Genomic DNA, 13,639 nt, shown 5'->3' with positions numbered 1-13,639 from the left:
AGGGTCCGTACTAATAGATTGAGAGGATTTGATTGAAGGGATCCGGAGATGATCCCTTTCCTCAGAAAGAGCATCAAGTGCCGTTCGTGTTGCTACACGTGTGTTGCACTACGTATTAATTAGGAATTTAAAGACGAGTTTAAAGACTAAGTTGTATGTCTAGCTTAAAAGAGTTGAAAGAGGGGGCAAAAGGAATGTGAACGAAATGAAACTAGAGCCATGGTTAAGGAAATGAGGGTCCTCTTCTTGAAAACTTGTATTTATATGTTGGATAATATATGAGTACTCGTTGAAGAGTATTCAATTTACTGACTTCATGATGTGGCCAATGAGAATAGTTTATCTGTCTTATATAAAGAGTGTATTCAAATGAGATTTTTTGGGATTTTAATGGAATTATAAATTATTTGATGGAGTTTAATAGATTTCTAGAGATTCTATACATAACTTTAAGTAAATTCTCTCAAATTCTCAGGATAAGAAGTGAGACTTAAGAATGCTACAATAAAATACGAAATATCTTTAACTCCTTTGAATTCCCCAACTATTTAAAATCCTTTAAACTTCAGTTTCTAATTGAATACATTTAAAATGTTAAAAATTCCTTTAAAATTCTGATTGAATGCACCTAAATTTAAAAAAATCATTCAAAATTTTCAATCATAAGTTTTCAATTTGTAATTTAGCATTTAACTACACAAAGGTAAAGCAAAGTAAACCTTCGACCTCCTTACAATTGATCCAACACAAACAAATTTAATACAATTCGTTACGGTCGAAAACGAAATTTTCAATCTCACTTGCACCCCTTCCCTTGTATTGTTGTTCATATATGTAGAAAACACAAGTATCTACCTACCTACCCAGTACCCACCATCAACTTTAAGCTCCTTTCAAAGTTGTAAAAGGCAAGATGGAGGGGTATAGTGGCAGAATCGTTTACATGGGCAAACTATTGTCCATAGACATGTACTGTTTTAAACATAAAAGAAAAATAATTAACATACATAAGCCATCAACCACAAAGTATAAACATCACCTCTATGTCATCCAAGAGACAAGACTTGAAGACGAAATTAAGGACATCAAGTTTGGCATATTCCGGCCATTATTAGCAGCTGAGAAATTCTTAGCGCTGCGTGTGTATCAAGTAATCGAGCAATGCAGGTACAATATCTGTTCAGTCTCTACATCATGCGTCGCCTGTCAGAAAGAAACACGTAACCCTCACCTCAGAAGAACATTAAATCAGTACTTCACAATGAAACAAACTTTGCCTAGTCTTAATTCGTAGAAAACCATTTCATGACAGATAGAGATTGGTCTATTACAAGATTGTTAAGGCTTCGAATAACTATGCCACACATCAGGAGCCTAATGTATGAAACGGTTTCTTTTTTTGGTCAAAAGGTGCATTTATAAACGCAAAAGGCAAGAGAAAGAAACGGATGCAAACATCTCCCATTAGGAGAAGAGAAGCTAGGTTTTTACATGAGGCAGCCGCAGGAACAAGTTCCACAGAGTGAAGGCAAAGCTGCCAAGCCAACAAGGTTCCAAAAGTGAACCTAAGCCTTTTCAACTTTTCCCCCCTAATTTCTATTCGCACAACAATCCAAGAAAAAATGGTCCAAACCTAGTGACATTCTGTTATTATAAAATTCTAACCCGTATTATATTCCTAGGTAAGCACCTTTGGAAAATACTCCTCTTTTCCTTACACAATTAAGGTTGAGGAAAACATGCTTTCTTGTAAATGTGTTTTTACAATTATACAACAAAAACAGTTATGCACAATTCAAGTATTCATACGGTATAAGTGAAAAAAAAAACTATAAATAAATTGTAAGTTTAGACAAACTCATAATTGAAAACTTCAATATTAAAATGTTGTATCTGAAATCTGAAATGGTTTCCTCCTTAAGTACCAAAAAAGGGAAACACAAACACACACACAAGGCCCAAGTTTGTAGTCTTGGTTTCTCAACGATGACTAATAAATCCTGGTGTAATATAGTAATAGATACAATTTTCATTTTAAAGATTGTTTTTTATATTTTTGCTTTTACTACTTACCCATCCTGCTTTCGTGAAAGCCTCATCTATAGTGATCAGAGTTCACCTAGGGGTGTCAGACTGCTCCTGCCTGTTTGCATAGAGTTCAACAAACAATATAAGCATGGTGATGAAATTGATTACTTAGGTGCATGGGGAAGACAAAAGCATCATGAGCACATCCAGAGGAGGCAAGGCATACCTTGTTGACGCCCACGAAGTTGAGATGCTTGGGAACTCAGCAAACACATTTGAGTAAGACTTGGTTAAGTATGAAAAGTTAGCAATTGGAGGTAGCGCAGGCACCCTTTCACCTTTTTTCAAAAGCTCTTGCAAGTCCAGCCTCTGCAAAGTCAAGATAGCCCTGGACTCCTTCCAAATGAAGGCAAGTTGACCATCTTCAAACACAAAGAGGGAACCAGGTTTCGAGCCAGGGTATCTAAAACCATACCCATTGGCAATACCCTCACCTTTAAAAGCATGATTAACATTCACAGGATGGGAATCAGCATCAGTATCCCAAGGGAATGGATCCAATGAAGGTTCATCGATATTTACTATAAACATGGCTGAGCCATTAGGGTGTAGAACATAGTGGGTACCCTCTAATATTTTGGTTGCAATTAGAAGCTGTTGCCCCTCGCACTCTTCATAAGAAAGCAAAAGGAAGAAGAGAGCCTTTCCAGGCTTGTCTTTGGTCGGCCTCCCGGGAGGCCACCCAAAAGTGCCTCCCCATAAACCAGCATACTCTTGCTCAGCAGTTGGGATCCGCAAAGGCAATTTGTATATGGCAAATCGACTTTCATGCATGTTTGGCCATGCTCGATAAGAAGATAACTTCACAGTGGAAGCTTGTAAAGTCAGTCCTATTGTATCACTTGATTTCAGAAAATGCTGAAGGGATGCATACTTACTCTCACTGCTGGAAGAACTATTCTTTGAATTACCATTGAAAGAGATTGACTTTCCCAGCATCTGATTGAAGCTATCCCTAAAGTACCTGCCAAGACTTCTCCTCCTGTTGCAGTGTCTGTGGCCATCATCCTCATTAATAGAACTTTGCGAACCACTTGACCGATCAAGACTCTTTCTGATCTCACTTAACCGCAGTTGAGTGGGATTCAGTGGAAGCAGATTACTTTCCTTCGAATCCACCTGATATCCACCAAGTGTATGCATTTGAAAAAGCAATGATCTTCGTTCCAATAAGAGCGCCGTACCAATCTGAGTGTTCTCCCCACTAACCCTCAACCTTGGAAAGAGTGGCCCAATTGCTGCATCGGGAACCTTTACACGGATTTGGTTCATGACAACCTCAAGCAATTTTCTTCTGTCACTGAAAGCCAAACGACTGAAGGGCACCGAAGTCTCACTCTGCCGAAACACCCTCTGTGACCTTGAAAGATCACTATTCGACCTACAAATCTTCCTTGACAGCTCCTTATCTGAGTCATTAACAAAACTCTTGCTGTGCAACAATTCAACCCCATTTTTATGGGGTCTAGGCTCGATCTCAAGCAACAGAACATTGCATGACCTGCTAACAGGTTTCACAAAACCAGGATAGACATAGTCCTGTCCGTTGTCCCTTCCATGTAGAAAAAAGGACGAGGAACCATCAGAATCACCAATAATTTCAAATACAGGAGCCCAGAGAAGAGGGCCATCCTCAATGCCTAACGGGCCAAGTTCTTGAGGTATAATGCGGCAGCCAACAACGGAAACAAAACCTGGCATGACATAGACTACATTGCCAAGCTCTGGATTCTGGTGAACCCAAATTCCCATGAGAGGCTGAACACTACAGAGAAAGCGGCAAAGCGCCTTGTAAGATGAGACGGCTTGACGCCAGACAAGAAGGTCTTGGAGAGGTACAATTCCAAGCATCTGGCATTGGGTGAGCCAGACCTTATCGGAGTCAACGAGTGCATAAAAACTCCGGCAGCAGAGACCGAGATTACAAATGTCCCGAGGTGAAAGGGAGCCGATGACAATGGAAAACACATCATCTGACAGACCCAGAAGCAAGCTGGAGCCACAGGATTCCGACGACATGACCGTCACCGACGGACCATTCACTGTTAACAACAAATTCAACACACAGGCACAGCACAATCAATCTATCTTTACATGATTTACATATATATGCATAGTCTGCGCAATTCACGATTCACAAAATTCACAAAATTCACAAAACTAAGAAGCAAAATTGTGAAACAATCGGTAACAAATTCCTTCAAGACATTCCCTTTCTCACCAAAAAAAGAAGAAAAAAGAAGACAAGTTCACAGATCAGACCTGAAGTTGAAGTGGGTTTGCCTTCACTCATTGAAGCGCCATCTCTGAATTGAGAGAGAGAGAGAGAGAGAGAGAGAGAGTAGGAACTAGGAAGGAACAGAATTACAAAATGGGGGTAATTTTCAGAGCTTCCAAATCTGCATCGAACAATCGGAATAGGATGAGGTCAAACTTAACTCGTGGAATCAAAGTCGATCGAGTCAGCCACCCGATATTGAATTTGAATGGTGAGCGAGCTTCAAGCCTAGAGCCCAAAAGTCCATGCTAGCACCACACCAGTGCGCGTATGAGAGAGAGAAGCGAGAGAGAAGAGAGAGAGAGAGAAATAATATTCCACAATTTCCACAAGGACTGGTGATGAGGGTGGTGTGTGTAGTAGACTCCAATGATTCTTGACTGATTGACCCCTCCTGTGTCCCAGTGTGGAATAACAGTCTGATTCCTACAACTATCGTGTTGGGCAGATGGGCCATGCCCACGCCCTTGTGGGTGGACCTGCTTACTTTGCTTCCGTTCGATGCAAAAAATATAGAAAAATAATTTTTTTTTTCTCCCGTATTATCTTTTTCTTTCAATTTACGATTAAGTTAAGTTAAAATTTTATATTGATTATTTTATAGAAACAATAAAACAAAAAACAAGGTGTAAGAGTACGGGAGGAAAAATATGAGAATAGAAAGAGAGAATTGTATTCCTAAAATATAATCAAATCAATTAGCATTTAACAATCTAATTTTAATTAATATTATTATTGAAATCGAGTCATGCCCACGCCCTTGCTGTAGGTGGACGTGGTTACTTTGATTCGGTTCGACACAAAAAATATAGAAAGGAGGATTCTCTCTCTTATTCTTAATTTCTTTCTCCTTCTACTTAAACGGTTACGATTAAGTCAAGTTAAAATTTTATATTGAGTTTTTTTATAGGAACAATAAAACAAAAAACAAAGTGTAAGAGGACAGGAAGAAAGAAGATGAGAATAGGAAGAAAAAGAATCTTATTCCAAAAATATAACCAAATCAATTAGCATTTAACAATTTAATTTTAACTAATATTGCCATTGAAATCGAGTCAAACGAAATTATTGTAATTTCAGTCCGTTTAAGTCTATTCAATATGTCAACAGTAAGATCCAAAGCTTTATTTTTCTAAAGATACATGCATCTTACACGTATCATTTGATTGAAATAAGTTTTTTGGAACATAAATTTTTTTGGTCAAGTCTAGTAGGATTAAACCTCAATTAAACAAAATCTCATACTAGCAAACGATGTATTCGTTACAAACAAATAAATCTCCACTAAGTGATTGCTTGGGGAGCTTAGCGTACGATCTGATGATAGCTGATATGGTCATCGACATGGTGGTCGGGGTCATGTACGTTTGGCCTTCCGTCTAGACCTATAAATGGATCGGATTTATTGGATTTAGATCGGATTCAACCCGACCCGTTAAGTTAATGGGTCACCTGAACCCAACCCGTTAAGCTAACGAATCATCCGAACCCGACCCGTTAAGCTAACGAGTTACCCGTTAACAATTATTATTATTTTTTTGCATAAAATTTATTTTTTGTTATTAAGACTTTACTAAAATATCCTCAACTAACGGGTGCTAACGGGTCTAACAGGTTTACCCAAAGTGACATGTTATTTAACGGGTTGTTAACGGGTTCATCCGTTAGCGACCCGACCCGTTAAGCATCCATCCATATACAAATATTAACAAGTTAGGTCGGATCAGGTTAACTGGGTCCAAAATGCCAGGCCTACTTCCGGCCACAATCCTCAAGGATGTTAATTGTTCAGAGCATTACCATTACAAGTACTGTGAGGAAAAGTTCATAAAGTTCCAAAGTTAATATACACCATATGGATAACTGCGGTTATTATGCGATGTTCTGAGTCTCGTGCCATATTTTCTCTCGTCATTCGCCTCGAGAAGTATAACAGAGAGACTCGGAGGACTCGAGGGACGGTCAGACTGCCATACAACAACTACCAGGTCAAGGAGGAAGTCAGGACTCGAATCTTGCAAACAACCTCTCTTCCAGGACCTAGTTCAAGTGACTCAACCAGTAGGCACTGACTTTGGATGGACAATCACCAAAGGAATTTACAACAGAACCTACTGAGACAGTACAATGCGTGTCCAAAAACGCGGCTAGTTAAAGCTTGATGAGCGGCTCCATCTGCCTTGCAAGTAATCCTCTAAAGCGATGCTTTGCTCGCCACTGCTAACAGAAACGGAATCATCTTCCAAATCTCGCAGTGCAAGGTTAAGATGGGATTGAATGTTACAAGATGGTGCTTCTCCATCCACGGCTTCATCTTCTTCTGATACACTCACTTGTCTTGCCCACCTTGTCACTTCTTCATCTCCTTGCAGAAGCTTCAAAACCTGGTAAAAAATGCAAATCACCACCAATTAAATAAATTTGCAGATAAATTAAAAACCAAATAAAATTCAAAGTTGAAAACGAAAGAAAAAAGTACAAAACTTACTACGCTGATATTAGGCCGAAGGCCAGGTGCATGTCTAATACAAAGGTTAGCAGCCAAAATCATTCTCTCAATTTGATCATGGTCATAGGCAATACCCAGGCTTGGATCTAGCAGTTGGGCGACGTTCCCGCTCTTCAAAATTGGCTTTGCCTGGAATTAAATTCATTCAAGTTCTATTTTACAGAACCACAACACACTTGATTGTAAACAAACATTTGCTGGACTCCGAAACAATAAATCCACTTTCTTTCTAGAAAGAAATATACCATTCCATTTAATCTTACATATCCGAAACGACTAAAATATTAGAAGACTACACACACAAATATTTCCATGTCCCAAGTTTGCACAGAGGTGAGAACTTACCCACATCACCAGACTTTCCTGGCCCTTAGGGTCCTTACTGAAGATTGGTTTTCTCCCAGAAAGAATCTCAAGGACTACGACTCCAAATGCATAGACATCAATTTTATCACTCACTTTGCCATGCATGAAGTATTCTGGAGCCAAGTAACTGTCACAGTAAGGAAGAGTGTTAGCAAGAATACCAAATGGTGAAACTATATACTAAAAGACCACTACTCACCCAAATGTTCCTGCCACATCAGTGCAGCTAATATCGGTTGACACTGATGCCGAACAAGCAAGTCCAAAATCTGAGAGCTGAAGAACCAATATAAAAGTTGATCAGCAGAGGAAGCTTCAACTGATTAACAAGAAATACTAAGGTTACAGCACAGAACCTGCGGCTCGAAATCATCGGAAAGAAGGATATTGGAAGACTTCACATCCCTGTGGATTACAGGTTCTTCACAACCATTGTGTAGATAATCAAGTGCCTCCGCCACACCTATCGCCACATTATATCTCTGCTTCCAACCAAATGCATTTGCATCCTTCTTATTACCTTGATCAGAAAATTGTGCTTGATGAGTAAAGAAAATTGAAAACAGAGAAGCAAAACATTTGTCAATACTAAAGAGATAGACCTTGAACAATTATTTACCATGGAGGTTCTCTTCTAAGCTTCCTCTTGAAATAAAATCATAGACCAAAAGTAAATGGTTCTCCTCGAAACAAAATCCAACTAGGGAGATTATGTTCTTGTGGTTTAAAGATTTGATTATCTCAATCTCATGAACAAACTCTTTTAATATATCTCCCGATGGCTTCAGGATTTTCACTGCCCACTCCTTTCCATCTAAAAGACACCCTCTATAAACATAACTACTGCCACCTTTACCAACCATGTTCTCTGAAACATGCGATTTAAAATTTGTGAGAATAACATCCCGCTTGAAGTACACTTAAAACCAGGATCATAAAATTAGGGAAAGGAAACAAACCAGGAATGAAGTTGGATGTTGCTGACAAAAGCTCCTCGTAGCTAAACAATCTACAACTGGATGAGAATTTCTTACATGAATCCACAAATTCTTCAGGAAGGGGGTCATTGCCATGGTTAGGGAATAGAGGAGAGTAGATTGCATCCGGCTCAAACGGCACAATTGCTCCACTTATTCCATCCAGCACGGAAGAAGAATCTTCACCATGGCAAGAATTATTCTGTTTCTGATCAGGATAGATTACAGAGGAAGTATGCCAGCTCAATGGTCTCAGGACCCATCGAAAAACAGATGTCTTTTTCTCAGATTTCTCCACGTGTTGCCGCTTTGGCAAAAAGGCCTGACGTATAAGCGACCAACCAGGTTTCAAACACTGTGAATCTTGAAGCTTGAAAGAGTTTGAAGCGAGGTCTAGTCTTTGGATTGGTACCAAAGCCAATGAATTGTCTTCAACACCTTCCGCTGGCAACTCATCTGCCAATTTAGTCCCAGAATTGTCCAGCAAAACTGGATCTCCAACACAAGTCTCACAATTTATCTGAAGGGTTTTCTTCCCACACTTGGAACAGGATTTTCTTACGAAATGTCGACATTGATTTAGTTCAGAATCATTAGGTGCTTTTGCATTCTTGCTCAGTGACTCACCAACCAAGCTAGTATGAACATAGCTCCGGTTCTGACCATTACCTGTTCAACGACATGGGAAATAAGCAAAATAGTTAAGCCAATTACTTGAATCAAAACCAAATTTACACCGCAATTAACAAAAAAAACAACCTCTAGGCAGCACCAGACTAAAATCAACAAAATCCAGAAGAAGAAAGTTACAAAAACCTTGAAATTGATCTGCAGTCCTATCAGTTCCGACCCTCTTGAACACAATTTTGCCATTATCAACAGCGAAAACAGAGAAATTTTTTGACAATTTTCTCGCACAGTACTTGGCAACGGAAGTCGATGATGATCCAATTCTGTGGTGGGTTTTAGATGTTCCAACAATGGTAGTAGCCGCATGAAATGCCTTTGCTTCCCGAACGAGCAGCTTTCGGACCGAACCACCTCTACAGACCTTAAGCTTCAGATCAACCTGTTCACAATTGAAGTGCAGTCTCAGCCTCCAAACGAAACAATTAGAATAAGAAGATAGAGAGAATCGCAGTGTGAAATGGGAACCTGCTTCAAGTTGCAGAAACCTTCATAGGCAGAGAGCACAGAGTCGAATGTCTTCACGAGTGAGAGCAATGACGAAGTCCCATCTGCAACACAAACCAAATTCAACAAAAACCCAAAAACCCAAATTCAACAAAAACCCCAAAAACCCAAATCCAATCACGAAAGAAAATCAAAATCCACAGAGAGAATTAGAGCACAGACCAGAGCTGGCGAGAAGGTGGTCCTCAAGAACATGAATGGCAACGACATTGTCACCAGTCTCCGCCACTTTAACGAGTGCCCACGTCAGCAGTTCCTTGCTGTGTGAGTCTAACTTCACTCCCACCACCACCGTCTTCCCCCCACCACCACCGCCTGCACCGTCTGTTCCACTCAACAACTTCATCTCATCTGCCTCCGACGTCGATTGTGTCCCACTTGCCAGTTGTCAGACAAAAATCAGTTATATTCTTGAGATGCCGATGTGTAGGTAGGAAGATGATTCAAGTGAAAGAAACGAATCCAAAATCCAATGGAAATTCAGATGGAATTACGAACTGCCAATTGCGAATTGAGAAATCGAATCGTGGTCGGTTGTTGTTGAAGAATGGAGAATGGAGAATGGAGAATGGGTGGGGTCGGAGACAGGGTGGGAAATCTTATGCCCACGAGATGAGTGTCCGGCCATTTCGGTCTTGCAATTAATTAACCGCAAGAATTAAGGGAACATAATTTCTTTTTTCTTTTTTTATTTTCTCTTTTATCTTTTATCTTTTTCGGACAGAATTTCTCCTTCTTCCTTTCTTCTGAAAAAAAAAAGTAAAAAAATAAATTAAAATAGTATGAGTGCTGGAATCCCATCATAAAAAGGGAAATAAATAATCTCTACTAATTGAAAACCTTAATTAGTATTGTTTATATGTAGGAAAAAATTTTGGCCAAAGAATGTACAATGCTCACAAGCTATTATCATGTGCGCACAAACCCATGTGCTATCTACAAACGAATCTCGTCTTCCAGAAGTTATTATCTTGGTCTTTCTCTAACATTTTATAGCTTATTTGGATGTATTTTAAAATGATTGAAAATATTTTTAATGAACATGTTTTTAGAATTAATTCTTAGTAAAAATATAAGTAAATATTGGAAAAAAACTTAAAGTGCTTCCTGGAAGAATCACATAATTGGTGTTTTTTGCAGAAATCACTTTAAATGCTTTTGGAATCCAAAAATATTTTTTCTAAAAGCGTTTTTAGTCATTTTAAAAGCATGTCCAAACGAGTTATTCTTTTTGCGTTTAAAGCTTGATTGAAGTGCTTTTAAATAATTAATAGCGATTTTTGTGAAAATATTTTTGCAACTATTTTTTAATAAACATCTAAAATATATCATAGAAAAACACTTTAAGTAGTTTTTTCAAGAAGCACGTATCTGGTGCTATTTCCAAAAAACCACTTAAATAGTTTTGGAATCCAAAATCAATTTTACCATAAACACTTTCAGTCATTTTGAGTGCACTTCTAAACGAAACATATATGTGTGTTGCTAACATCCATATTTACTCCAAATTAACAAGAGATATCTAATTTTACTTTTTGGTTTGAATTTCTACATTTGGTACCATATTTTATGTATTTAATACAATCTCCATCATAATGATTAAATGGTGATTGTACTACATATATTTCACATAAATTATATCTCATCATTCGATGATAATTGTATTAAATACATATAAATATAAAAACACTATTACGTGCCATAATAATAAAACCAACAAAATAACTTTTAATTGATTGTGATCGTTTTAAGTTTGGGTCGAGCCAACCCATTATGTATCTCTAAGGTAAAAAAGGATTATATATATATAAACTACATATTAATAGAACATTTATGTCAACCAAAATTTTATAAAATTATCATTATAACTCTCTAATTAAAAATGAACATAAATAAAACATGAGCAATAATGTAATTTCATACAACAAAAATTTTATTATTTTAAAGCCTTAGTTATATGTGATTCTAACATACCTCTAATTAAAAAATAAAATATAAACCACTTTCCTTTCTCTCCCCACTCCCACGTTCTCTCACTTTTTTAAACTCTTATTTTATTTATAAAAATATATATATATATATATATTCACACACTTTGGTGCGTAAATAATAACATGAATGATTTTTTAAAGTAAAAATATCATTTTCGTTAAAAGTGAACAGTATCATGAATGTTTTGTCATTTCATTAAAGTAGGTAAAAAATCGTGATTTTGTCAAGCACGGGTTTGAGTAATTTCCTACAATTATTCGGCCAACCATTCGGACTTGGATTGTCTGTCATTCCCATCTCATACTTTTCTCATCCCCTCCTATTTCTATGGTCACGGTTAAGCCACGTCAACATTTTATATTCCCATCACTTTTTATCTTATTATTTTTATAAAAAAAATTTAATATAAAATATTGACGTGACTTAACTGTAACCATAAAAATAAAAAAAATGTGAAGGGAATGGAATGGGAGATGGCAGACAATCCAGAACTCAACCACTCACCATTCACAATACCAGGACAAAAGTGGCGTCAATCGTTGTGACAACAAGAATGGAGTCAATGGGACATTAAAGTTAAAACTATTCAAAGTACAAACAAAAACATAAATAAATAAACAAATAAAAAATCAAATGACGCCACAGATCACAAGGCAAGGAACAGGTTTTGATTTATTTAGGTTAAAGCTGTGTCTGTGTGCAAACATGTGTAGTATTGGTGGCAGGACGTTTGGTTGTTTGGTAACGGAGACAAGTTAATTAATGCATACCATTAGATTCTCTTTTTAAATCGAGAGATTTTGCATACGAGATGGTATATTACGTGTTAAATTAAGTTTGTCTTTCCAATACCATGTGTTGTATGGTAACAGTACGTCTTCTCTTTTGACAACCTACGTTTGGAGGAATTTCAACGAATTTGACATGTTCATCTAATGCTGGTAACGTAATGAAACTGCGTGTACGAAATCCATCCCAAAAAGTTAGAGTGGTGATAAACCTATCATATTGTCCTATCTTTTCACCCATATTTTAATAAAAATGTTAATGCGATGTTTATCCTTTTATAAAAAAACTTTTAAATCCTTATTTATTTTATTATAATTAATGTTACTATAGATAAAAAAAAAAAACAATAAAAAAAACCCCACTACCATTTCCCCTGTTCCCACCCCGTTTCTCACTCTCCCCACCACCATCTCTCCATCTCTCTCCCAAACTGGGAAAACTAAAAATCTCCCTCCTCATCAACCACCACCACTCCATAACCCAACCCCCACCCCACTGATGTCCACCTATGTTCCATCAAAATTGCATTTCAACCACTGACAAAGAGAGGGGATCTTCGCCCTCTCCCTCCCTCATGCTTCTCTCTCTTCCTCCCTTCCCGTTTCTCTCTCTACTTCCCTCCTGTTTTTCTCTGTTCCCAAAGGTACCGTTTGGTACGTGGGACGAGACGAAACGGAGTGGGACGGGGTGAGTTTTGGATGAATTTTCGTTTCACCAACGATTCGTCCCACATCCGTGGAACATAAAATTATAACCTCCCTGTCTCCTTCTTCCTCCTAATTTCCATCCGATTGAATCTTTGCTCTCTCTCCGTTCCATCTGCATACCAACCGATGCATACCAAACGATACCAAAGAAGATGCCACCAAGAAAGTGTCAAATGTTTGGTTGTTGACGGGGGTGGGTGACGTTTTGAGGGGGTGGTGCGGCTGTGGTGACGACATTCTGATAAATTAAAATAAAATGAGTTTAGATATAAATTAGAAGATATTTTAGGAATAACAGGGGGTGAAGAAATAACATTTCAATTTTTTAACTTTTTACAGTGGGTCAAATTATAAGGTGAGTGGGGAAATAAAACAATGAGGTGGGTCTAGTAATACTCAAAAGCTATGAAACCAAAGTGAAATTTCTAGCAGACTGCAAAGATGGATTAAAAATGTAGATTAACGGGTTCATAATATAAATTACTATGTACAAATTATCTCTGTAAAAAGTGAATAAAATTTTATTCATCAAACTGTATAAAAACAAATGATCGAAATTAGTAAAAATATGACGAACTGTTTATCTACTTTTACAATTGATTAACTAAACGACCTTAGTTTTAATTGATTTTTTTTTTTTACAAAAATGATCTTACAAAGTGATTTATAATATGAACAATTTCGATCTTAGCACAAACATTCGTAAATTGAGCACAAAATATTTTGACGAGAAATTCCT

At 37.5% G+C, this 13,639-nt stretch overlaps 2 protein-coding genes across 2 annotated transcripts; both read right to left on the bottom strand.

The window, feature by feature from the left end:
• Positions 1 to 704: 704 nt before the first annotated feature.
• LOC103431348 (F-box protein At5g39450) lies at positions 705 to 4,772 on the bottom strand. Its single transcript, XM_008369496.4, has 4 exons — positions 4,351 to 4,772; positions 2,255 to 4,130; positions 2,074 to 2,143; positions 705 to 1,203 (listed from the first exon to the last, which is right to left on the bottom strand). The coding sequence occupies exons 1-3, from the start codon at positions 4,379 to 4,381 to the stop codon at positions 2,116 to 2,118; spliced, it is 1,935 nt and encodes a 644-aa protein (XP_008367718.3). The 5' UTR covers positions 4,382 to 4,772; the 3' UTR covers positions 705 to 1,203; positions 2,074 to 2,115.
• Positions 4,773 to 6,142: 1,370 nt separating this feature from the next.
• On the bottom strand, positions 6,143 to 10,043 carry LOC103400275 (protein kinase STUNTED). Its single transcript, XM_029094150.2, has 10 exons — positions 9,575 to 10,043; positions 9,374 to 9,456; positions 9,035 to 9,287; positions 8,201 to 8,887; positions 7,861 to 8,109; positions 7,598 to 7,761; positions 7,441 to 7,517; positions 7,221 to 7,368; positions 6,855 to 7,004; positions 6,143 to 6,750 (listed from the first exon to the last, which is right to left on the bottom strand). The coding sequence occupies exons 1-10, from the start codon at positions 9,756 to 9,758 to the stop codon at positions 6,514 to 6,516; spliced, it is 2,232 nt and encodes a 743-aa protein (XP_028949983.2). The 5' UTR covers positions 9,759 to 10,043; the 3' UTR covers positions 6,143 to 6,513.
• Between the last annotated feature and the right edge of the window lie 3,596 nt (positions 10,044 to 13,639).

This window comes from Malus domestica, chromosome 15, assembly GCF_042453785.1.
Source record: "Malus domestica chromosome 15, GDT2T_hap1".
NCBI classification, from domain to species: domain Eukaryota; kingdom Viridiplantae; phylum Streptophyta; class Magnoliopsida; order Rosales; family Rosaceae; genus Malus; species Malus domestica.
The sequence above is the reverse complement of the archived record's forward strand: the minus strand, read 5'-3'. Positions and strand labels throughout refer to the sequence as shown.